The sequence below is a fragment of the Manis pentadactyla genome, chromosome 4, assembly GCF_030020395.1.
Source record: "Manis pentadactyla isolate mManPen7 chromosome 4, mManPen7.hap1, whole genome shotgun sequence".
Taxonomy (NCBI): Eukaryota; Metazoa; Chordata; class Mammalia; order Pholidota; family Manidae; genus Manis; species Manis pentadactyla.
In genome coordinates, this window is record NC_080022.1 from 182,952,952 (window position 1) to 182,977,298 (window position 24,347).

The 24,347-nt window shown below is 52.6% G+C and overlaps 1 protein-coding gene across 2 annotated transcripts in view; it reads right to left on the bottom strand.

Moving 5' to 3' along the window:
- Positions 1 to 8,362: 8,362 nt before the first annotated feature.
- Positions 8,363 to 24,347, bottom strand: part of SDK2 (sidekick cell adhesion molecule 2) — a 244,260-nt gene continuing 228,275 nt past the window's right edge. For both annotated transcript variants that reach the window (XM_036900084.2, XM_036900083.2), the window contains 2 exons: positions 22,722 to 22,848; positions 8,363 to 13,782 (listed from right to left, as the gene is read on the bottom strand). In XM_036900084.2, the coding sequence (XP_036755979.2) occupies positions 13,429 to 13,782; positions 22,722 to 22,848 (481 nt within the window). In that variant the 3' untranslated portion in view covers positions 8,363 to 13,428. The remainder of the gene's footprint in view (positions 13,783 to 22,721; positions 22,849 to 24,347) is intronic.

The window sequence follows — 24,347 nt, forward strand, 5'->3', positions numbered from 1 at the left end:
TTTACACTTCCCAGCTTGAGGGCTTGATGCCACGGGACACAAGCTTTCCTCTCTCCCTAAGCCCTCCGTCACCTCCACAAGCCAATTGCTCTCCAGAATCCAGCTCTGGTTGAAAGCAGAAGACATGGTAGGGAGGGTAGCTATGAGGAGTCAGTTCCAGACAGCAGATTGCCCCAGGCCCAGGCCCCAGGATCAGACTAATGGAGTTTCTGTACAGCGAGTGAAGTCCCGTCTGAGTGGCATCCAGGGGGTCCTGCAGCAAAGCAAAACTTAGCTCATCCAAGGCCACCAGAAAGAAACGGGGGGAGAGAGCTGGGGAGAGGAGGGTATAGGCCATGTAATTACATCTGTAAGAAATTAATTACATAGAAATTTGCAGAAGAGAATGTTTTCCCCTTCTTTTTGAGCAAATAGTTTAGCTCCTTTAGGGAGGATTATATACTGTTAGCAATTACCTAGGCCACTCACTTTACAGAACAGAAAATAAAATTCAGAGGTGAAGTGACTTGTCTAAGGTCACACAGTCTGCTACTAGCAGAGCCTGGGACAAGACATGAACTCTTCTAATCCCAGGCTAGTACTTGGTTTTATTTTGGGTGGTTTTCACAGGGTTTGTTTTTGTGAGCAAGGGAATCCTCTCTACCCCCCAAGTGAAGCTAAGCTGTACAAGATACAATACAGATCAAGGTGGTCCTTTAGGGTTTGAAGTGGAGTGAGGGTCCCACCGTCCCACTTGCTTTACCTATTTCAGTGCAGTTCTGGAAGCACTTCTGGGAGACCCTAAGGCTTCCGAGTACTGTCTAAAAGATCACCACACTATGCATAATGGCAGGAGCCAGTACAGGTCAGTTTCCAATACTGGGCACTCTTCTAAGGTGTATTAGCTCATTTAATCTCCAAAAAGCCCTGTGAACTCCTTCTCCAGAAGGGCTGCAGCTTCTCTGCAGAACAACCTCTTCTCCATGTCCTGTCAAACAGCCTCTCCCGGAACCTGGGCTCTTGAGATGAGATCTTTGCAAGTTGGGTGTAATTTCTTGCGCCTGGATGATCCTGTCCTTGAATCCTAGCTCATTTCAATAACCCTTTTCATTGCACATTGTTGTCCTCTTTCCTGAACAGTGTGGCAAAGGCATGGCTCCAGGTTAGGCAGCTTTTTAGCGTTGCAGAGCCAACAGACGGCTTTGCTGGTCTCACCGAGAGGCAAACTAGTGGCCTGTCAGTCACATGCAGCCTGCTGATGTATTCTGTTTGGCATGCACAACTGCAGTTACTGTCACAGCAAAGCAAACCATTTAGTCCTCTCAAACAACCATTTGATTATGCTTCTTGGTTCTATAGGTCTCAGGAATTTCAACAAACATCAAAAGAATGGCTCGTTTCTGTTTCATGATATAAGGGATCTCAGGCTGGGAAGGCTGAAGACAGGTTGCGGGGAGGTAGGAGTGGGTAGGGATGGGTAGTATGACTCAGTGGCTGGGGCTGGGATCATCTGGATCACCTTCTCTCACGTCTGGTCAGCTGGAATCTCAGCTGGGCTGTCAGCCAGAACACCTATGCACAGTATGGCTTCTCCATGTGGGAGAGTTTGGGCTTCCTCGCAAGATGGCAGCCAAGTGCCAAGGTCCAGCATCCCAGGAGAACCAGACAGAAACTACATGATCTTCATGACTGTATTAGCTTTATAGGGCTGCCATAACAAAGGAGAACAAACTGTGTGGCTTAACAGAGATTTATTCTCTCATAGTTCTGGAGACCAGAAGCCCAAAATCAAGGTGTTTGCAACTTGGTTCCTTCTGAGGGCTGTGAGGGAGAATATTTTCCATGCCTTTCTTAGCTTCTGGTGGCCTCAGGCGTTCCTTGGCTTATAAATGCATCACTCCAATCCCCTGTCTTCACATGACCTTCTCCCTGTGTCTTCACACCATCTTCCCTCTATGTGTATCTGTCTCTGTGTACAAATTTCCCCTTTTTATCAGGATGCCAATTGCATTGGATTAGAACTGACCCTAATAACCTCATCTTAACTTGATCATCTATAAAGACTCTGTTTTTAAGTAAAGTCACAGTCAAGGTATTGGGGGTTAGGACCTCAACATCTTTTGGAGGGCACAATTCAACCCATAACAATGATCTAGCCTTGAAGGTCACAAGCACCACTTCTGCTGTAGTCACAAGCACCCACCCCCACCAGGTTCAAGGGGAGGGGACACCAACTCACCTTTGCGTGGAAGGAATATCCAAGGTACACGGTAAGAAGAGCACCGGAGATGGGAGACACAGTTGCAATCATTTTTGGAAAATACAGTCTGCCACAATAATGCTTAAAAACATATGTATTTTTAGTTGCTAATTATTTAAGCATAAGAGAGATTCACATAAAATGTGGATTTCTGGTTCTTGAAGAGTCAGAGGAGCCTGGCAACATGGGGCTCTCATGTTCTGATGGTAGCAGTCAGAGAGAACTGCCCCGCTAGGAGGCTGGCGGTTCTGCATTGACCCACTTCCCAAGTCTCCCCCTTCTGAGGCCCACTGTCACTTGTCATCTAATCACTGAGGGTGGCTGTTATTTCCCTTACACTCAGCCTGCTTCTCTCCTGAGTGTCCTTGCTGCCCATTCCCGGAGCATCTGAGGGTGTCCCCTGGACCAGGCCGTGCAGAGGAAGCTCCCTGGGGCAGACCCCCGGGAACTCCCCGGGGTGTGAGGTCTTGGTGTCACGACTGGTACAGTTCCACCTCCATACCAAGGGCCAATGGAAGCAACAGAAATGAGCAGGCCTCTGATTCACGGCTGCAGTGTCTGCAGGACTGGTCTCGCGGGACGACGCCAGACAAGCACAGGCTGCTGGCAGATTACCGAGGGCAGGTTGAGCTGGGGGAGGGCAGCAAGCTGCAAACCGATGTGCGGTCAGATCCACCTGTGCAGGACCCCGGCCCACTGCCTCCACCTGCCCCGCCCCTGCGGGTCTCCTTCCAAGAAACAACATGGGGGCTACTTCTGAGGTCGCTTCTCTGACTTCCCACCATTGCCATCTTTCCAGTTCTTCTAGAGCTTTCCGGATCTTTCCTGCCTTTGGCCAAATCTCTTTATAACACATGCCACCTAAGAAGATGATGCCAAGATTGCTGACCATATTTCAGTGTCATCCCAGGAACCCTGAACTAGAGCAATATCTTTCTCCCTAGAAGAGAGAGTGGAACAGAAGCAATCCAGGGAAGGGGTTCTAGCTCTGGGTTTCATGCAGGAGTGTGGGCAGGTCCCTTCACCCAGGAGAGCTCTCTTCAAGCTGGGACATGTGGCGTTTTGGCCGGGACAGTCCCCAGGTATTGGGGGTATCACTGGAGACCCTGGCTCTGTCACTTCGTTGGTCAGGTTAGTTTGTCTTTCTGCGTTTCAGGTCTGGCCTTTGTAAGATTAGCTGAGCTAGTTTGTGCAAAGTGCTTGGAAATGTGTCTGGCTAGGCGGGCGCTATCGTTCATATTTACAGGTGTCCCAGATGGCATTTGAGTTTCCTCCTTCTGGTGTTAAACTCTCACATCCTGGTAGAAGTCGGGGACTGTGGAGCCTTGCCTTGCAAGGGTGTGTGGACCCAGGCACCCAGATAGAAGTCTGCCGAGCCTCTGCATGTGCCAGACACTGTGCCAGGCCCAGAGAGCCCACAGGTCCTGCTCCCGACCACCTAGATGCCAGCTGCACTCCCTCTGCCCCCCAGCCGCTCTCCTGACCCTCTGTGATTACCCAGCAATGGCCAGAGGGAGAGAGGCCCTGGAGTTCTGGTCACCAGCATCTGTGATTAATATTTTGCAGGTTGGTGGCATGTGAGGGTTTTTCCTGACCTCAGGGAACATGTGTTATTTAGCTCTTGGTGAGAGGTGGAAACAGCTTGAGACGGGGGGGAGGGTGTTGGGCAGAAACAGGACAACCAGCCAGCATCCCATAGTTACCAGTGGGATTCAGGGCTGGCCGGCACCTTCCTACAGGAATCTAAGACTGCTGGAGGTGGGAGTGGAGGGCCTGGTCCTGGGATCCTGCCAGCCCGTGCAAATCACTTGAACCTAAACTCTCAGGGATAAAAGAGGCACATTGGAATTGCAAGGAGAGCTTGTTACTCGTTCCCGAGGGCTGCTCTAACAAATTACTGCAAACTGGTGGCAGAGACCAACAAAAATTTATTCTCTCCATTCCTGGAGGCTTGAAGTTCAAAATCAAAGTATCAGCAGGGCCACACTCCCAAGGACGGCTCCAGGGAAGGCTTCTTCCTGCCTCATCCAGTTCCTGGTGGCACTGGCCCTCCTGGGCATCCTCGGTGTATAACTGCATCACCCCAACCGCTGCCTCCGTCCTCACCTGGACTTCTCCCCAGGGTCTCTGTGTCCCCTCCCCTTCTTGTAAGGACCTCCAGTCATTGGATTTGGGGCCCATCCTAATCCTAATTTAAGATGAGTATGACCTCATCTTAAATAATTATGTCTGCAAAGATTGCATTTCCAAGTACGGTCACATCCTCAGGTTCCAGATGGGTGTGGAATTTGTGGGGACACTACTCAACCTATTAAAGTACCTTTGACTGCGTACCTGAAGTTCACACTGGAACCCCATAGAGAGTTGACCAGAAGCCACTTTCAACTGGGTGTCAGCAAATGGCTACTTGTTTTTGTATGGCCCATGAGCTAAAAATGTTTTCAGAAAAAATAAAAAGCAAAATGATACTGTTATATGTGAAAATTACATACAATTCTAATTTCAGCATCTGTAAATAAACTGGATTGGAATATAGCTATGCACATTGATTTATCAATCATCTTTGGCTGCTTCTTGGCTAACACAGAGACTGTACAGCCTGAGGAGCCTGAAATATTTACTTGTCTAGCTCTTCAGGGAAAATGTTTTTCTACCCCTGAGAACAACATTATCCTGAAACAGTATTTCCTGCCTGGCTTGCAACCACCCAGAATGTGGAGGCCTCCCCAAGGGCCCAGGTCTCCTCCTCCGAGTCAGGCAGGGTCTTAACCCTGGGCCAAGGCTGAACTGTTGCTTCCCAGCATGACTGGTGCACTCTCAAAGGCAGGCTTAGCTCCCTATCCCCTTCCTCTAACCAGTTTCTAAGATTCAGAAGTGTTCTATTGATGCAGTTTCCAGCTGGGAAGGGTCCTGAGAAAGGGTAGACCATGACTTGTAAAGGGATTGCAAGTTGCGACTGACTGAGCTGGAATTATGCCTGAAGCTAGAAGCTCTTAGAGGATTCCACGTTAGTGTCATTTTATCCACGAACAATAGCAATAATCCCTTACAGGTGTAGAATGCAGTATGGCTTACAAATTATGTTCACACATAATCTCCTTTCAAATACCACAGCTTTTCTGCAAGGGATACAGAGCAATTTTCAGCATCCCCATTTTCTGGAGGAGGAAACAGATGCCAAAAGTTTTGCATGAGCCCCTGCACCTAGTGTAGAGTTAGCATTTAAGCCAGGGGGCTGAGTTAGCAAATAAAAATAGAGGATTTATCCAGGTAAATTTGGATTTTGGGTAACAACAAATAAGGTTTCAGATAAGCATATAAAATTTGGTTCGTATTTTATCTGGTAACCCTAACCAGACCGAGGTTTCCTATATCCAAGGCCTGTGTTTTCTGCTCTAGCAGCTCTGCTGATCACCAAGATTCCTCAGGACAGCCTAGCAGCAGCACAGGTTCCCCCAAATTTCCATCAAGTGTCACAAACAAACTGTCACTCTTGGAGAGGAGGAGGAGAGAGGGGACAGGGCAGTCCCAGAGAAGGAAGATGTTTCCAGTTCTCTTAGGCAGCTCTGTTAACAAGAACCCCTCCGTCAGAGAAGTCCAGGCGGGGCGGGGCCCCCCGACTTCAGTACCTGCCTCCCAGAGCCTTCCGAAGGGACAGCTGGCTGGAGGACAGCACACTGCTGCAAAGGGCAGGACATAGGGTCTGAGAAAGCTCTAAGGGGCATGAGCTTCCCTCTGAATTTGGGTCCCAGTGTCCCACCCTGGAGAGGTGGAACTGAGCAGGAGAGACGGCACTGGAAGAAACCTGACTCGTCCCACATCTCAGTGTTTGTGTCCAGGAGATGGTCCCTTGATTTCTCCCAGGCTTCAGCACGGCAGTCCCAGGGCCCAGCCCTAGAGAGGGCTTGAGGGTGGGCCCTGCCCGGGTTGTCAAGTATCACTCATCAGTAGAGGGACCAGATAATTAATAAACCAAAGTAAAAGGGAGCAATATTAATAATTACACAAGGACAATAGGTGTAAAAGCAGGACCTATGGTGACCCTATTCATCTATATCCAGGCCTCGCAGGAGCTGTGAGCAGACCCCCAACGCCTCCAGGGCTGTAGGGAGCAGAGGGGGAGGCGCAGCCAGCCCAGGCCCCCATTCCCCAGCAGCTGGCCCACCAGGCTAGGGGTTCAGTGAGGGCCATAATGAGGAGCCCTCCTGTTCAGTTCAGAGGTGGGTCTGTACTGGATTGGGCTCCGGTCCCCGTAACTGGCTTCCAGGGCAGATTCCAGGAGGGCCACACCAAGGGTGTCAATGCATCCAGATTCCTGCAGAGCAGTGGATGACACCTCTTTGGGCTTTGACCCCCTGTGCCTTCTGGGGTAACTCAGGCCCTGGCTGAAGCTCTGGTTGAGTAGTAATAAAACTCCAACCCAAGGGTCCCGGTTCACTTAGATGACTGACGTTAAGAGGGCAGTGAAGCAAACCTGGTTTAGTTATTTCCATTGCCGTTCCCATGGCACTGCTTAGCTTCAGAGCAACTGGCCCTGCAGAGCCCAGCCAGCCCTCAAATAGGAAATGGTAAATTCTCCTGGATTGCCTGGGGCCTCCCAGGGCCAGAATTAGAGACAGGTGGCCACAGTATGTGTTGGGAGCCTTGGAGCAGGCAGAGGGGCCAGAGTCTAATGGAGCCAATTGGCTATATTAGCCTGGAGTTGACTGCGAGTAAAATTGCAATATTTTCAGAATCTCTCGCCTGGCCTAGTGCATCTCCATATCAATAGGTGTTTCCAAGGGATGGAGAGAAGTAGGCATCTCCATATAAATAGGTGATGACAAGGGTAGGGGGAGTGGAGTGAGGGCATATCTGGACTAGAGAGACTGGGAGGGGTCCCTTTTCACAGCCTGGTTGTGAGAGACACAGGGAGCAGAAGTGGACAACTGCTTGTAAGCAATAAACGGGTCTCTCTCACTTCTTTTCTCCCTTTGTCTGATTTCGGCTTCAAAGGTAGTTTGCCCAGGGCCGGGAACTTATTTTCCCCCTGGAGTTATACTTACACTGTGCCTTAACCACTCCTCTGTAACCCGTGACCTCCAGAGCCAGCTTCTTTGGTGAATCCTCCCTCCCAGAAGCTTGGATGTCAAAAAGAAAAGTAACAATTTTATCCATGAGTTGACTCCAGCCAAGCCTCAAAGTGCTTTGCCATCAAGATTAGGAAACCAAGAAAGCAGCTCTGACAGTTCTGGGCCTGTCCTTCCATGTGCAGGAAAAGAAATGGGGATGGGATGCCCAGGGAGGAACCTTCTGGAGGTCACCTGTACCTGCGAGATGATTTTCCTCTTCTTCGTTCCATTAGTCTGATCTTGAAGAAGGCAAAAGCTGCACCCACTCCACAGGTGATGCAGTGGAGGGTGGTGGAGGTTGAATTCAAGTTCAAGTTCAAGCTGGAATTTGTGGGAACCCAGGTTTGCCAACCCCATGCTCCTTTTAGTTAGCGTTCCCAACCCAAAGTGCGTGCTTTTCCCATTTAGTAACTCAGGGAGCCCACTGGGTCCTGAGGGGAGGCCCCCATGTTTTCCAGGTGAGGTGACCTGTTCTCAGTGGAAAGGAAGAGTACTAGGTATAATCTAAGCCAGCACGATATCACACGTGTCTTCTTGGCTTTGGAGAGCACCTCTGCTCCCCTCCCCACTTCCTTCTTAGCAGATAATACCTTCATTTTTGGTATGATCATTGTCTCTCTCTCTCTTTTTTCTTCCTTCCCTAGTGTATTTGACTGGTAATGGACCTGGAGACAGCCAAAGTCCATGCCCACTGGCCACAGATAGGGAGGAGCCAGGCTGGGTTTAGAAATGAATGAGGAAGAAGATTGGCATTAAAAGATACAGAGACCTCTCCCGGGTCTAGAACAAATACGCTCCAACCCCAGAAAGTTCCTTCTGGGTGGTCAGTCCTTCTTTTCAAATCCTATTGCTTTACCTGCTCTTTCCATCAGTCTCATTGCTGGTGGGTCCCTCACTTCCCTGAGAAAACGAAGAGGTATTGTAAGTCTGTCTGCAAGCAACCATTCCAGAACAGAAGCCCCTCTTCTGACTCTAGTTCTAGAATGTTTTCCATGCTGCTACCCTTTAACCAAACATCCTCAAATCAGTTGAAGCCAAGTTGCAACTAACGTGGGGTTTGGGTTCCAGGTTATGTATAAGATAAAGGTTATGTGTAGTCAAAAGTACCCTTGAAAATCCCTTAATTACCTTGAAAGTGGGTCATAAAGTACAGTGCACTGTTTGTACTATAATATATAAGAAGCTCCTTTGTCTGACCTTTACTTAACCAATTGGTCCTAACAATGATTCCCTACATTCTCTCTGCAAACCATGAAGATGCCCACAGTCCCCTGAATGCTGAAGGCTAATAGGCTGCGTTCTGTGATACCATATACTTCTGCTCTTGAATCAGGTTGTATAAGAGCCAATTATCACTATCACCAAACTGGTTTATGTCAGTTATACTTGGTATAGTGATTACATAATTTAATTAAATATGATGAAAGTGGATAAGAGTGCAAAAGAAGAGTTATTTCTTTGAAAAATAGTTGAATTTAAAAAAAGTTGCAAAAATAAAAGTGGGTCGAATTAGTCATGGGCAAAAACTACAAAATATTAGGGAAAACGTAACAGATTCTAGGGTTCTGCTCCTCTATCAATTCGTTATTTCTTCCCTGTAAGTTGAGTGTCTCTGGATTCACCTGTCTGTCCCTTCAATTTTGGGGGCAGCAGTTTGCTCAGCGATTTCACTTCTCTTATGGATCGGAGAAGAGTTCTTGACTTCTCAGTTTGTTCAACTTTTTACTTGTTAGGATGGAGTGGCAATGTCCAAGCTCCTTACACGCAGAAAGAAACTGGAAGTCTTCAGTTCATAATTTCTCTAAATTTTTTGCTGGCTTTGTAGAAGTTAAAATGAAAACAGGCAAGGAACTTGCCCTGAAATATCAGAGGCAGTGTACATTCTTGGGGCCAGACTGTGTTCGTACAAATTCTGGTGTTTCCAGTTCTCCAGGGCAATCCACTTCAGTTCTTCCTGTCCACTTTCCCTCCTACAGGGTTGCCACAAGGATTTCATGGGCTAATCAAGGTAAAGTGATCAGAACAGAGCCTGGAACAGAGCGAATGCTATACAGGTGTTGTCTATTGCTATTACTATTATTATTTTGCCTCTAATTGGCCTAATATGACAGGTTCTTATCCTAAAAGTATAAAATAAATAAAACAGTGCATTTCAGTTGAAGGCCCAGTAGTCCACCCACCTATAAATTAAGAAAATAAGTAGTTGGATCCTTGACACTCTGTGCAAAAACACAGTATGGCTAGAAATGGGAGTCCCAAAGCAGACTGGCTGAGGGTGACATGGGGTGGTGGTGGGGTCCCCATTTACCTTCCAGGGAGGAGAAGGATGGATGTTGCTTCAAAACTCCAAAACAAAAGTTTATTTATAAAATACTGATAAGTTTGATAGGACATGGGACTTCTCGTGGTATATATTTCAAATCAATTTCCTTCTTACCTTTCATTTAAAAAATAAACCTGCTAACAAGCTATATGACATTACAGATATATATTTTTTTCTTACAGATAGACACCTGCCATAATGAATACTCTCCCCATAATTTTTCATTATATCTTTTAAATCAAAAAATAAAGATTTGTGTAGGTTTTTGTGTTTTGGAGTCTGTATGTGTAAAGAAAGGTAACACGTTGAAATGATTTTGGTTATTCTTACGGAAACAAACAGAAGGGGGGTGTCCCAGGAGGGCACCTGTGCCCAGGGTTGCCACTGGGTGGGGCTGTACAAAGACATTCTGCGCAGATGGTGCCCCTGTCCCCTCCTGCCTTCAGCCCCTCACCCTGTGTGGGCACCTTCAGATGTGCACTGTGGGAAGGTGAGGGAAGCCCCTGCCCACAGTGGGCTTAGGGGAGGCTCTGGCACCTTTAAAAGCTCTGCCCAGGGAGGGCGGGGGGAAGAGACAGAAGGCCTCAAGGCAGCAGTGCATGCCACGCGGGGCAGCCGGAGGTGTCCTTGCTTCATCGGAATCACGGCAGTGTCAGGTCGGGGGAAAGCAGAGGCACCAGCCTGGGTCTGCAAACTCCCTGGGGCCCTGGGAGGAAGGTGCTTCTGGAACCTAGAGCAGGTTTTTGGTTTGTCTTAGCAGTCTGGGTGTGGGGCTGCTGGGACCGCTGGTGGTGCAGCCAGGAGGCCAGGGCGGCCCTGGGAGACTCCTGAGGACACAGGGAGGCAAAGTCCAAGGTACCAAAGGTCCTGACGTGAAGCCACTTCAGGGGCTTGACCCAGAAAAGCAATGGTCAGGGAGGCCCCCTGTTACCCACGGGCAGTGCCCACCACATCCATCTAATGCAATGTCTGGACAGGGGTTGGGAACCTCCACCGCCCCAGCAGATATGTAAACAAGGGCAAAGAGATGTCCTCTTAGAAATCTAAAGTTCACAGCTGGAGCCCTGGGCTTCGAGATGTGGCTGGGGCGGCAGGGTGGGTATTGACTGAGGGTGGGCCTTCCACCTCAGGCCCTGCCTGCCTTCTTGGGCTTGCCTGAGTGTCTTCACCTGCTCTGTCAACAGATGCCAGCCGCACCCCACAGGGGAGTGACTCAGGCTGCCCTGGCCTCACACGGGAGAGACGACTCAAGATGTCGGAGGCAGCCGAAAGAGACCTTGCTCACATAACATGGACGTGCATTCTGTGTATGTCTGTGTGGCATGTGCGTGAGCCCAGGTGTGCATGGCACCATCCCAAGTGTGCACATGGGTCAGTGTGGGTGTGAGTGAGCATGGGGGATGGGGAGGGGCAACATCTCAGTGCACCAGATGATTCATGGAAGGCAAAGGAAATCTGGCCTCATGTGTGATATATATGCTTACACTATGTTTACACTCATCCTTGCTTTCCCTCCAAAAACCCCTCACTGGGCTGGGCTAAGATAATTTCCAGTGCAAACTGGGAATTTCCTTAAATGGTTAAACACACAACAGATAGGGAAAAGCACAGGTGGCTAAAAAAAAAAAAGAAAGATAAAAGGAAAGAGAAAGTGGCAGTGTGATCACAGGCGGGCTGCCGCAGACTTGGCTGCTATGGTGACGACAGATGTGCACAGGGGCAGACCTCAGGCCGGCACCCTCCTTCGGGGGGAAGACTATGCTTCCCTTCCCGGCCCACTTACTGGAGAAGCGCTGTTCAGAGCCCAGAGCGGGGTCAGCCAGTCTACTGAGCCATCTTTCAGCTTCGCCCCATACACATTCCCTGGGGGTCCGAACATGCGGGAAGAGCCCATGGCTGGGGGTGCCCCTTCCTTGGGCCCCTGGCCCTGCCTCCAATCCAGTCACCTGACTGGGGGCCAGTGGGGAGGGGTACAGTGCCTCTCTTTCCTTGGCTTGCTTCCCAAATCCTCCACTCAGGCCTCCCGTCCTCCTCATCCCCTAAATGGGCACCACCTCCTCCTGCGCAGGGCATGCGGTGCTGTTTAGCACCCCCAGTGAGGGGCCCCACGCTGAACTGACATGGCCCTGCCAGCTATCTCCTCTCACAAAGGTGGCCGACCATCCCAACTGCGGGGGTTGGTGGCTTTGCAGGGCTGGCTGGGGACGCCCAGGGCCCGGGAGCCCAGGGAATTACACAGAGAGGCCCCTCCTTCAATCCCTGCATTCACAAGTCCTGAGCTGATGGGAAGACCCAGGCCGCCAGAAGTGGCTTTCTAAAGAACATTCTGGGAGCAGACTGTGTGTAAAAGCTTTGCCTCCTGTCAGCTATTCTTAACCCTTGGTCCCATCTGACCTGCTCCTCCCAGCCGGCCTGGCTGTGCATCTTGGGATCCGGGTTCACTTCGGACTCGGCCGTCCTCACTCCGAGGCCTGGCTAGGCTGAGCCGAACCTGGAGGACATCACTGGGGGTGCTGGGATGGTCCTTGACTCTGTAAACCGGGTGCCGGGCCAACTGGGCACAGTCTGGGAGCTCCAGCCTCTGGACCAGGGACTTGGCCCACCCCTGGGCCTCTGTGCCCCTGTGCTCGGGAGGTGGGGTATTTTAGATTCAAGGAGCTGTGGGTTGAGAATGAGAGGGCCACAGATCTGAAAGGGAGTGTCCTATTTGGCCAGGAGGACCCAAAGGGTTTCCCTTGGAGTGCATCCCCAGACCCTCTTCCTTGCAGGTCCCCGGGTACATGTCTTAGGACGAAGATGTCCACTTGGGGAGATGGGAGTGTCTGCCTGGATGGCACTCCTGTACTCCTGCCCAGCTCCCCCAAGCACACCCAATTTCCTTGTCCAAGTAACTTCCTTTAAGGAGGGGGCAGTGCCTACACTGCTTCCTTGGCACATGCCTGACTTCCTGTGTTCCATCCCATTATTCCCGGGGGGCCCCTACCTCAGCTCTCCGAGCTCATCTCTCCTGGGTATGTGCTCAGGAAAGTGAATTCAAGTAAAGGACAGCTGGGTTCAGTGTTGGGGGGACTCTCCTCCACCTCTAGGGGCCCTCTTCCTTGGACTCACAATAAAGCAAGTATGTTAGGAACAAGGCGCTAGCTAAGCCAGTTATCATCTTTCAGTTGTTTTCCTCTTTCTAGATAAACCATCTGTGGGGTGGAGAAGCAAGGGAGCAGGTAGCAGAGGCTGAGGAGCAGGGCGGGGGCCAGCAGGGCCAGCCTGGCCCTCCAGCGGTGCAGGGGTGGGGTGAGAGGGTGCGACGGGAGCAGGGGAGTTTGCCCCCACAGATGCCCCTCTGTGTGCAGCTCAGCCAGCAGCGGGCCCAGGACTCCCACGCAGGCCAGAGGGGGGCAGCTGTCTGGATGCCCAGAAGCTTCTTCTCCCTGCAGCCACCCGTGCCCTGAGCCCTCCAGACTTCTGCCTTCTCTCCCTCCTCTCCAGGGGCTCAAGCCCCCAACTGCTGTCTCTGAAGGAGCATCGAGCCCCACAATCTGGAAGCCAACCCTCGGCCACACACGTCCTTCATGCTTTCTTCTCCCTCCTTCTCAACACTGGCTTTGCTGGCCCTGGAATCTCTGCAAAAATAAACTCAGGAGGTGAAAAGCTGACTTGGTTCCTTGGTTTCTTGGCGTTTTTCTGTTCTGGCAGGCGGTGCGGGGAGGACAGGAAAGGGGAGTTTGGTGCCATTTTTCTTTCTTTTTCCTCTTCAGACATCAAACAAATGATGAAAATCCTGCTATGGGGGCCCGGGAGCCAGGAGTGAGGCTGCTGGGAGGACGGTAGAGGGCGCTCTGCTGACTCGGAGGGTTCGGGGGGTTTTGGGGCGTTGGGGTCCGACTGGCCTTGGGCCGGAAGAGGCTGCCCTGTGGGGCGCCGCCGCTGTTGGTGATGGTGGTGTGGTCCGGCTCGCCCGAGTCGCTCTCTGTGTAGCTGTAGGCCTGAGCCCGCGAGATCCCCTTCTGCTGGCGCCGCCATGAGTTGTAATAGGTGGGATCGCTGATGTAGTGGTTGACAAAGGAGTGGGCCTTCTGGTGGTTCGTATCGACCTCATACTCGCTGTCGCTTCCCTGGGAGGACAGAGAATCGGGGGTGTGAGTGGCCCCGTGGGGGCAGGTCAGCATGGCCTGGGCTGGATGGCACCCAGTGCTCTGGTTTGCGTCTGCTCAGCCTCTTCCAAACCCTGGACTGTGGGCACCTTGGCCCTCTCACTGCCAGGGGGTATAACGCCCCATGGTGCCCACCTTCTGCTTCCTTCTGAGCTCATCACGGACAGGAAGTATCCACACAGTGTCGGCACAGAGCCTGCAGATACCCAGTGTGAATCAGAAGACCTGACTTATTATTCTTCTTTTTTGAATTGAGGGGAAATTCACATAACAAAAATGAACCACTTAAAGGTGTGAGCTTCAGTGCCACTTAGTACATTAGGAATTCAGTGCATTCACAACGTGTGCAACCAGCACCTCTATTTAGTCCCCAAATATCTTCATCACCTACAGTAAAACTGCCCCGTGAAGCAGTCCCTACCCATTCTTCCTCTCCCACCCCCACCCCTGGCAACCAAACCCACTTTGTTTCTATGGGCCTACGGGTTCTGGATTCTTCGTACAAATGGAAACATGCAAGACGTGACTTTTGTGTCTGCCTTTTTTCATTCAGTATAATGTTTTCGAGGCTGAATTAAGTATGCCTTGTATTTTCTGTACTTCTGAAGCTGGCCCACTATCCTGTCCCTCATCACCCCCGGGCCAGGTGCCGGACAAGCAGGGACAGCCTCTACACCCCACACAGCCCAGTGAATTTATTCGAACTGGCCTATGCCTGCTTCTTCCATAAAGGCTCCCATTCACGTGTTGCTCCTGTTCCCTCTGCCTCCTGACCCAAACGGGGTGCTTCCCTATGTGGCCCTGGGTAGTGTGAGGTGGCCTCTCTTTTAAGGAACCAAGCAATTATCTTATCAGTGGTAGACCTCTCCTGATCTGCTGGCCTCCTCAGGCCTGAATAATAAAACCTACACTTTAAAATTGAGCTTCATGTGTGAGATACTGAGTCCCAGTTTTGGTCCCGCCCCTGATTTACTGCATGCCTGGGGACAACGCCAGGGCCAGATTATAAGACTTGTAGAGGCTCCTGGCACTGAACGAATGCTGGTGCTCACCCATGTGTGACCCAAAATAAAAGCAGCACTCAGTTATAAAATCAACAGAAGTTCTGAATGTCACATGATGACGACTCTGAGGCTTTTTGGAGAAGTATAAAACTAAATTATTCTTAAAACTCTTGATACGTTAGTGCCCTAGGCATGTGCTTCCTCGGCCCATTGGGGAAATAGGCAGGAGACAAGAGTCCATCTGGGCAGAAAAGTAACACAGCCCTGGGATCTGAATTGTGGAGCTAAAAATATCGTACGCCCCCTCCCCCACCCCAAGCTCCCAGCAATGTTTAGAGAACTAAGACAACAGATGGGACCGCCCCTAGAACTCTCTGGAAGAGACACACTCTGACTTCAGGGAACAGCACCCCCTCAGTGAAATACTGCACAGAAGACCCCACTCAGGTCGCCTCATCTGTGCCCAGGTAATACGGGCTTGAAGGCCGTACCTTTTGTCAATCTAAGTAAAAACATGCTTTGGAAAAAATACTGCAGCAAGAAAACCCAGTAAGCCCAATACAAATGAGTTTGGAATGCTCAGCTGTATCCTGCTTTTACAGGCAAAGAAAAGGAACAGCGACCTTACCCAAAGGGTCTGAGCTCTCGGAAAAGTAACGGTGCACTTGTTCCAGAACCCTAAGTCTCTTTATGGTGTCTGGACCCTCAAGAGAAATAGCTACAATACAGTACTGGGGCGGGCGCTCTGCCAGACAGCAGGAAATGCTGCCTCATATTACCGTATTTAATTTTCACACCTCCGTGTTGTAGCTATTCACTACCCGAGTACCAGTGAGAACACCACGCAGTGGGTGAGGGTTTCGCCCAAGGAAATGATGAGCTGGGCTTGAACTCAGATCTGCCTGATTTTCCAAAGCCCACACGTGCTCTTTACAGCCACGCTCCTGCCTGGAGGATCTGCACAATTATGTTCTCTGGTCCCTCCCCTCCTCCTCAGCCCCCTCACCCCAGCAGACACCCCCAGGACCTCAATGCTCTTGGCAGGCAGACCCAGAGCCCGCTGCCCAAGACAATGGCAAGTCCCTCAGCCCGTTCTCCCCATGACTACAACACAGCACAATACAGGCCTCTTTCTTTGCCTCCTGCCCAGCTGCCGGCCAGGAGGGGACAAAGGGGCCGCACAGACCCAGAGCTCCATATGCCAGCAGAGGGGAGGCGGCTGAGGGCTGGGCACCTGATGGCGGGGCTGGCTGAGAGGCTGAAGTCTGAGCTGAGCTTGGTGGATGCCATGAGGCAGGGGGCGGGGGTCCCTCCAGTCCAGGAGCAGTGAGGCTCTCCGTGTAGGGGCCAAGGAAGGGTGCCCCCTGCTCCAGTCTTCCCTACAGGTTAGGTCTCTCTTAGAGAGCTCCTCTAACTGTCTTGAAGAGTTGCTAGCATCACTGCTAGAAGTTCTAAAACTTGGGCTAGCTCCAGGTCTCAGCCTTGGGGAGGAGTCCCCAAATCACTGGGAACCACCCCAGTACCAGTGGGTCTCTGGGGCAGAACGCCACTGTGGCATGGTGAAATCCCAACTCTGTACCTTACCAGCTAGGTTTGGACTCACTACTTGGCCTCTCTCAGCCTCAGCATCCTTGTCTGTAAAATGGGCAGATCCCTGCAGTTCACAGAGTAAAATGAGAGGATGCTGTATAAGGTATTATCAGGGAGAGAGAGAGTGGGTCTGGGTGGGAGGGGACCTGGAAGCCCCCTGGGAGGGGTCAGGAGTTGGGGAGGCTGACTCAGTGTTCAGGCAGCTGGGAAGGGGGAATGCTCAGCCCCTGCCTCCCCCATGATTGGCAGGGTGGGGAACCGGCCTTTCTGGCCCTCCTGGGAGCCCAGATCCCAAAGCCCATTCATCCAAATCTTCATCAGGACAGGGGCCATCTGCAGAGCGCCTCCTATGGGCCAGACACTGCACAGCAGCATTCCTGAGGGGATGGGCAATGGAGAGAAGAGCTGGGAGCTGGACGTAGCGGTGCTGCGGGAGGGGCAGCGCGGTTGGAGCTTGGTCTGCCCCTCCCCCAGCTCCCCAAAGCCAGGAGGGGGTCTTTGCACCAGCGACTGCTCTCTGCCTCCAGCGCGGAACATCTGTTTCTTTTCTGGATGGGGGTGGGGTGAGAAGAGAAGAAAGCCCGGAGAGGGTACAGGGGCGCCCATTCCGGCTTTTAACTCTTGCGCGGGCCTCAGTAATTGAATGCAGCTTCCCAGTAACCGGCCCAGCACAAAGGGGGCCTTTCACCGGCAGTCCCGCTAGGCAATCAGGCGCTGCTTCAGCTCCCGGCCTCTTAGCAGCTCCTCAAAGCCACTCAATCAGCAACCACCGGGCCTAGGGAGGGAGCGTGGAGCGGGCCGGTGGGGAAGGACCCAGAGAAAAGACCCAAACAAAGGAGGCGACAAAGGGAAGCCTTTTGCGATTCTGTTGGGTTCCCGCGCAGAGATTCAGATTTGCAACAGATCCCGCAGGCAATAGGTGGTGCTGCCCTGGGCTTGGGGACCAGTGTGCCAGCAGGGTGCCCTCCTCTTGTTGAATCTCATGAACCCGGGCAGGAATGTGTTGCCCAGATGACAGGCAGTCACCCTGTGCAGCCCTTTGGAGAGTGCACGCTGGGCCCACCCCCATCTGCAGTCCTGGGGGCTCTGCATGGAGGGAGGCCTGAAGCCCCCTGCATGTCAGTCCCCATGACTGCCCTTCCCCTGAGCCTGCAGGCCTCTCCCTGGGCTTTGAGGTGGGGTGGGAGGGGTTTGGTAAGCGTCTCCCTCACTGGAAGCCCCCTTAAGGCACAATTTGTCAGGGCTATGGACTTCTAGTACTAAAACAGCTAGAAATCTATGTCCAGGAACGTCCTTTTAAAAAGGTCCACTCAGACACAATGCCACATTTGCTACTTACAGGTGAGTGACAGCTAACATGTGTGTGCCCACCCTCAGCTATCAGAGACGCAGCCTCACAGGAGGTCACTGGGGTTGGGGGGTGTCAGGGTCGGCGAAGCCCTCTTTCTTCCCATCTACCCTCTGCCAGGCACTTGGGTGAGGCCAGGCTGTAGTGCACACTGCCCTCAGAGCCAGCTGGACCCAGATTTGAATCCCTGCTGCCTGTACTTCTGAGCTCTGTAGCCAAGGGACTCGACTGCTCTGAGCCTCAGTTTCCCCAGATGTTAAACAGGGGTCCTTTCACTTAGACACAGCAGCACCGTTAGATTTTAAATGGGAATGTACACAGCACAGGGGGTGGCACACAGCAGATGTTCAACACCTCCTTCTTCGGGGTGCTCTCTGCACTGCCTGTGTGTTTCTAGGTTTGGCACAAGCTTAGGCTTCCCAGGCCTGTATGGGTCAGGCTAAGGAGAAGCCGGAGATGGGCTTCGCGGAACCTATTAGATTTGTGGCCCAACCCCGCGGACAAGAGGCATACACTAATAAAAGGTTGTGGACACTCAGCAGAGGGAGGGTGAGGACAGAACAGCACGGCACTCTGCAAATGCAAACCCGCACTGCTCCCTTCTGCACATGACCCAATCCTGTTCACCCTTCCAGGCCCTGCTGAGTGCCACCTCCTCCAGGCAGCCCTCTGTGAGCCTCCAGGAGGATGTGACCGTCCCCCAGGACTCCTTGCATTGTTTTATGTGCCCCCACACTGCAGGAAGCAGGCAGGGACTGTAGGCCATTTCCCTCCTGAAGTTAGTGATTGTGTTGCCATATTTTAATGAGAAATGAAAACCTGATTATTTATATACTCAAGGTCTTCCCTAACAGATCATAATGCTCCATAATGTAACAGTCAAAGGAATTGGTCTTGCCCACTATTGTAGCTGCCAGGTACTGTTTAGTAGCTGCAGAACAAACAGCTGTTGAATAAATGTACCCAGGAAGGAATAGATAGGCTCCATGGAGGCCAACCCCCTTCCTGGAACCCCCTTCTGCATTCCCCATCCCACACCCTGTGTCCCTGGGGACAGCCAGCCCCACCTTCCCTTAGTCTTCACCCTCAGACCCTTACAGCCTTACATTTATCATGTGTGTTTGTTTATAAGTAACATGGACTTTTGTTTATTACCACATTGCAGGGAAAGGGCTGGGAAGATCTCCAGTTTAGAAGAGTGAGTTTTGGGCAGTCTGATATATAATATAAACTGGGTGGCATACGTGAAATTCACTCTCAGAGGACCTGGGGGGTGGGGTGCTTCAACAAGACAGATGGTTATCTTCTAGGGCAGCTGAAACTGAGGGCTGGCTTGTGTGGCTGCTGACCCCTAGGGATACGCCCCCAAGGAAACCAGCACGTTTGCAGCACTAAGCAGCACCCACCATCGGTCCCAAAGTGAGTGTCCCAGCAGTGAAGGCTCCACGTCCGGACACTGAGGTGGAGCTGAGGGGCTGCTCACAGGGCAAGTGAGCAGTAACAGGATTTACTTATTCATGTTTTAACAAGGGCATCAGAGGGAGGCCAGCTGCTCTGTCTCCAAGTTGGGAGGCAGGGCCATATCTCCATTACCTCCATGTCCCCAGAGGACATGCTCCACAGTGCCGGGGAGGAGTTAGCATCTGCTCCCCGCTGCACCCCCTGGAGCTGCCCTCCCCACCCTGGGTAGACCTGATATCCAGGTCTCCTTAGCTGTAAAGGCACAAACTCTGATCTAACCCCAGAGGCACAGAGGCGCCTCTGGCCGAAGCAGGGTCCTGTCATCACTTTGCTAAACCAGGTATAAACCTTAGTTGCAGAATCATGGATCAGCCTGCTTGGGGTCCTCTTGATGACACGTAGGGGCTCAGGGTGGTGGCTCTTTACCCACAGGTAGGGAACAATTTGCCATTGTGACAATGGTACATTGGGACTGTGGGCAGCATGGAACTGAAGGCTGGGCCCTCGGGGTCTTCCATCTCTGAAGGTGCCAATGCTCTGGCAGTAGCCTCTGGGATCCTAGACTACCTGCAGTGGTCCCAAAGCCAACTGCCTGGTCTTTAGGAACAATTCTAAGGCAAACAAACCCAAATGATCCAGGGATTGCCTTTTCTGGGGCTCCTGTGATAAGCCTGGCACTGCACCAGCCTGACTCCATCCCACTTAACACACTCCTCCTAACTGCCCTGTGGAGACACAGCACCACTGGGGCGGGGGGAGGGGGGCGCTGGGGCTGCAAAGGACCCCCTCATCGTTCCAAGGTCAGTCCGGGGCAGAGCTGGAATTCAAGCCCAGGCCAGTCAACCACATCTGTGTTCCACTGCTTTTCCAGAGAGTGCCCCCCTGCAAAACAGCCCTCTGATCGTCCCAGTGAACCGCTGTCTAAAGCTGCCTGAGTGTCTCTTGGGGACAACTTCGGCCTGCAGTACTTTCTTCTGAGTGTCTGTCTTTATGCTTTGAAGACAGGCTTGAGTTGGTTTTTTTTTAGAAAATCCACAGTTAACTGTTCTTGAATGTCTCATCATCCAGTTCTGAGGGCCTTTCCAGAAACATCTGCTGTTGAGGGTGACATAATGGGCTTTGGAAAGGGGATAGGGTTGAGGGGCCAAGCTGGGCTCTGCCATCGAGGCCTGTGCCTGGGGTCTCTGAGACTTGGGAGCGGGGGTCCTGGGCTTGCACTTTATGGCTGCTGGGCCTGAGCCAACTCACTGGAGATCTCTGAGCCTCAGTTTCCCTTTCTGCACACAAAACATAACATGAATACCTACCTTGAAGAGTTATGGCAATGTTATAAAGCAGCGAGGCATGTGGGGTGCTGAGCCCCAGGATGGGAGTTACTCTGGAGGACCACACCTCTTTGGATGTGTTTTGCTGGTGGTCAAGGAGGAGTAACTTTACAGCACGAATCCTTGTTCCTCTGTCCCAGGACCCATCTCAGTCTTGTGTCTGTTCAGCCTGACAAGCTTCCCAATGGTCCTTTCATGCTTTTGCAAATATGTAGAGGTCCACCCGCCTATCAGGTGCCGTGAAGCACACCAGGGCTGAGACAGTAACCAGAACTGTCACAGGACCCCCTTCACGGAACTTAGCTTCTGGAGGAAATAAAACCAACTCAACCCAACTGAGCTCTGAAATGAATCCCAAAGCATCCCAAACTGTACAAGAAGAGCCCCAGGCCTGGGCTGTGGCCCACTGTCCCCTAAAGGGAGCATAGGCATTTGACTGTGGCAACTGACTTCTGCAACTGGGAAGCCTCCTCTCTCTGGGTATTGCTCCCCCTGGGGGACTAGTTCAGGTTGCTATGGAAACTGTTCCAGCGATTGTCTTATTTTACACAAATGAATCCAATGCTTAGGCGGAGGATTCTAAGTACTAGGCCCACCCTGGGGGTAACTTCTGAATTAGGATGGCCTTGGAATGAAGATTCTTTTCCCAGCAACGTGTTCAAGGCTGGGGAGCCAGGCATGGCCTCAGGGGCCAGCTCTGTGCCCTGTGAGGGTCTTCCGGACTCATGGAGAGGTGGCCATAGAAAGCTCTGGGGACATCCGGGCAGTATCTCCTGCAGTCAAGAGGGCTTACTCTCTGAAAGGTTGGCCCTCAACTACTGAGGGCAGGCTAACAATGCCCGCTGCAGAAGGTCACGGGAGGATGACCAGAGCAACTCGGGTGTCCCTTCCATTGGCCACCCCCTCTGCTCTCCATAGACGGAAGCATGGGGTAAAGAGTCCTTTATTACAGCCCTATGGGCAAAGGAAGTCTCTTTATCTTTTTGAATTGCATCTTGAGTGCCTAGAGTCAAATGCTCATCACCACCACTGGAGTCCCAGGGGAAGCCAGGTCAAGCTGGGGTCTCTGTCCCTGCCAGCTCTGAGCTGCCGCGTTAGCTCCAGCCTTCTTAGCTCTGCCAAGCCCAACAGTAACCCTGGAGCTGAACAAAACGCCCGTGAATGAGAGTCCCTCAGTCTACAGGGCTCGAAACTGGACCCTACATTTGCTGGCACCTCCTACCTGGCCGACAGCCCTGTTCCCTGCTGGCACCTCTTTCTCCTCCTCTCCCAGGACTAGGCAGAAAGGTCCAGGGCGTGGGATACAGCGGCCTTTCTTGGCCCTTTCTGGGGCCACCACAAAGCCTGGCCAAGGCTGAGAAGGCTGGGTGGGAGGCTGTGACGTCACTCTATTGAAATGTACTCAGCCCCCATGCCCCATTGCCCTGCACAAAGTGTCCCTGTGTGTGTGTGTGTGTAGCCTCTCTGAAGTTCTGTGTCTCTCAGAGGCACTGTCTCCTTCTTAATACAAGATTTGACATTTATTGAACACTTGCCACATGCCCTGTGCTGAGCTTCTCTGTGCCCGATCTCAGTGGATCTTCCTCAGCGCCCCGCGAGTCTATTATTATTCCTGTCCATTCCACAGATGGAGAAATTGAGGCTCAAAGAAGTTACCTACCACCCCCAGGACACCCCAACTCACAGGCATCAGAGCCAGGATTCAGAATCAGGTCTGAAGCTCCAAAACGGAACGCTTTGCTTTGCTAGTCTACACTGCTTCCCTTCCTGCGGCCCCAGGGCATCCTGCTCCCCATTTCTGGAGCTCACACTGACCCTGACTAGCTAAGGTTAGCAGACCTCTGGGCTCTGGCAACATAGAGCGCCTGCTCCTTGCCTTCATGAGCTCCTCTGCAGCGCAGCTCTGCAGTGACTGAGCGTGTGGGGGGACTCCCAAGCCTAGGGGATGTGCTCTTTGGGGACCCTACATGATCCACGTTATGGGGCCCCCATTAGCCCTGCGTGCAAACTCTGAGAAGGGCTTGGGGGTTGGCAGCTGGCCCACATCTGACTTCTGGGTAGTTCTAGGCCCCTTAGTTTAGGTGGCCCCATAAAGGAAAGGAAGGAGTGGGTCCTGTGGTGACCCCGCTCCGTGCAGGCCCCCCTCCCAGGGCACTGCCTCCTGCCCCTCACCTGAGAGTCGGAGATTTCTGAGGGCTTCTCAGTCAGGCTGCTGCTCTCTGCCGGGATGAGGTCGTTGTACTTGGTGACGTCCTCGTCGGAGTAGTGGAGGCTGCCTGGGCTGGGCCGGGGAGGAGACCTGGAGTGGGACGGGGGTGAGGCTGAGAGGTGGCCCCACTCAGAGCAGCTGCCCCGACTGGGGAGGCCACAGCGAGGCCACGAGGCCTGGGGGGGCACAGGCCCTCAGGTTCCTCCACCCTACACTCCTCCTTTCTTGTCTGCCCCTCACGGGCCTGGACCACCGAGAGGGAGCCGGGGCTGTGGGAGGCTCTGGGCAGGCCCCAGCTCTCCAGCCCGCTCCCGGGGAATGGGGGGTGGGGCAGCAACCTCTGGAGTGGGGCTCACTCAGCAGTAAACAGCACACAGCTTCTTGAGCCCCACTGAGACTTGATTCGGATCTCAGGGGAGGCCTGCAAACTGGAAGTGGAGACAGCCCCCCACCCAACCCCTGCCGCAGATTCCTAAACTCACGGAGCTAACACAGAGGGCAAGGAGAAAATGGACAACCACTGTGTCCCTCCCTCCAGCTCTGCTCAGAGCCCAGACACCCACCCGGGCACTAAGTCCTGCCCTACCTTGAAATACCAGCCCTAGAGAGAGTCGGGCATTTCCTGGCGAGTTAGAGGCCTGGCTCTGAGTCATCTGGACAAACAACCCAGACAGGGCACCTCGGGCAGATGGCCTGTGTGCGGCACCTTGAGGCTGGAGTGTGGGCTGCACTGTCCCGAGCCATATGAGCCCAGGGCAAGCGCAGTGAGCAGGGCGGTGGGCCTGGGGGCTCCAGGGGTCACTGGCCCCGTGGCAGGGTCCTTCACGACTCTGCCCTGGATGTATCTCCTTAGGACAAGGTACAGGGGGGACACTGCTCAGGGCCTGATGCCCTGAGATCCGCCCAGCCTGCTCCTGGAAGGTTTTCTAAAGCTGTGACTCTGAACCCCAGCTGTCATCCACAGGGCCAACATCAGTCTGCTTTGGAAATGCTCCTCTGAAAACAGTCCGGTACCTGGGACTCTATCACAAGCAACGCCCTGCCACCTCCAACCTCTTGTATTATATCTGCACTGACTTTATTTCAGTCAACAAAGTCACATTCTTAACTACTTAAAAATAAAACAGTAACAATACTGGCAGTAGCCTCATGGAGGCAGGTGCATGACACGAGGAAGAGGGGTGCCAGGTTAACACTGTCTTGACGACACGCAGAGGGCGTGGGGCTGTCCCTGTGGCTGGTCAGGCTCCTGGAGCCTGGGGCTGCTTTGGTGCAGCTGGAATTTCCGGGTATACACAGTGGTGGAGGGGACACGTGGGGGTCACTGTGTGTGTACACTGTGGGTGTGAGAGGCAAGCAAGGCCAGGCCATCCGTGAAATGTCCCCTTGTTCCATGTGGCAGGGCCCTGGAGCCAGGCTGATGGGGCTGTGGTGGCCGTGCTGGGCCCACCGCTGTGACCTCAAATGGCTCTTTCTTTGGAAAGCTGGATTTGGCGGGGGATGAGAGCTGGGCCTGCCGGCCTGCACACCCCTCCCTCTGTCCTCCTGATGAACACACACATCGCCTCTTCCTTCCAGGATGAGACAGA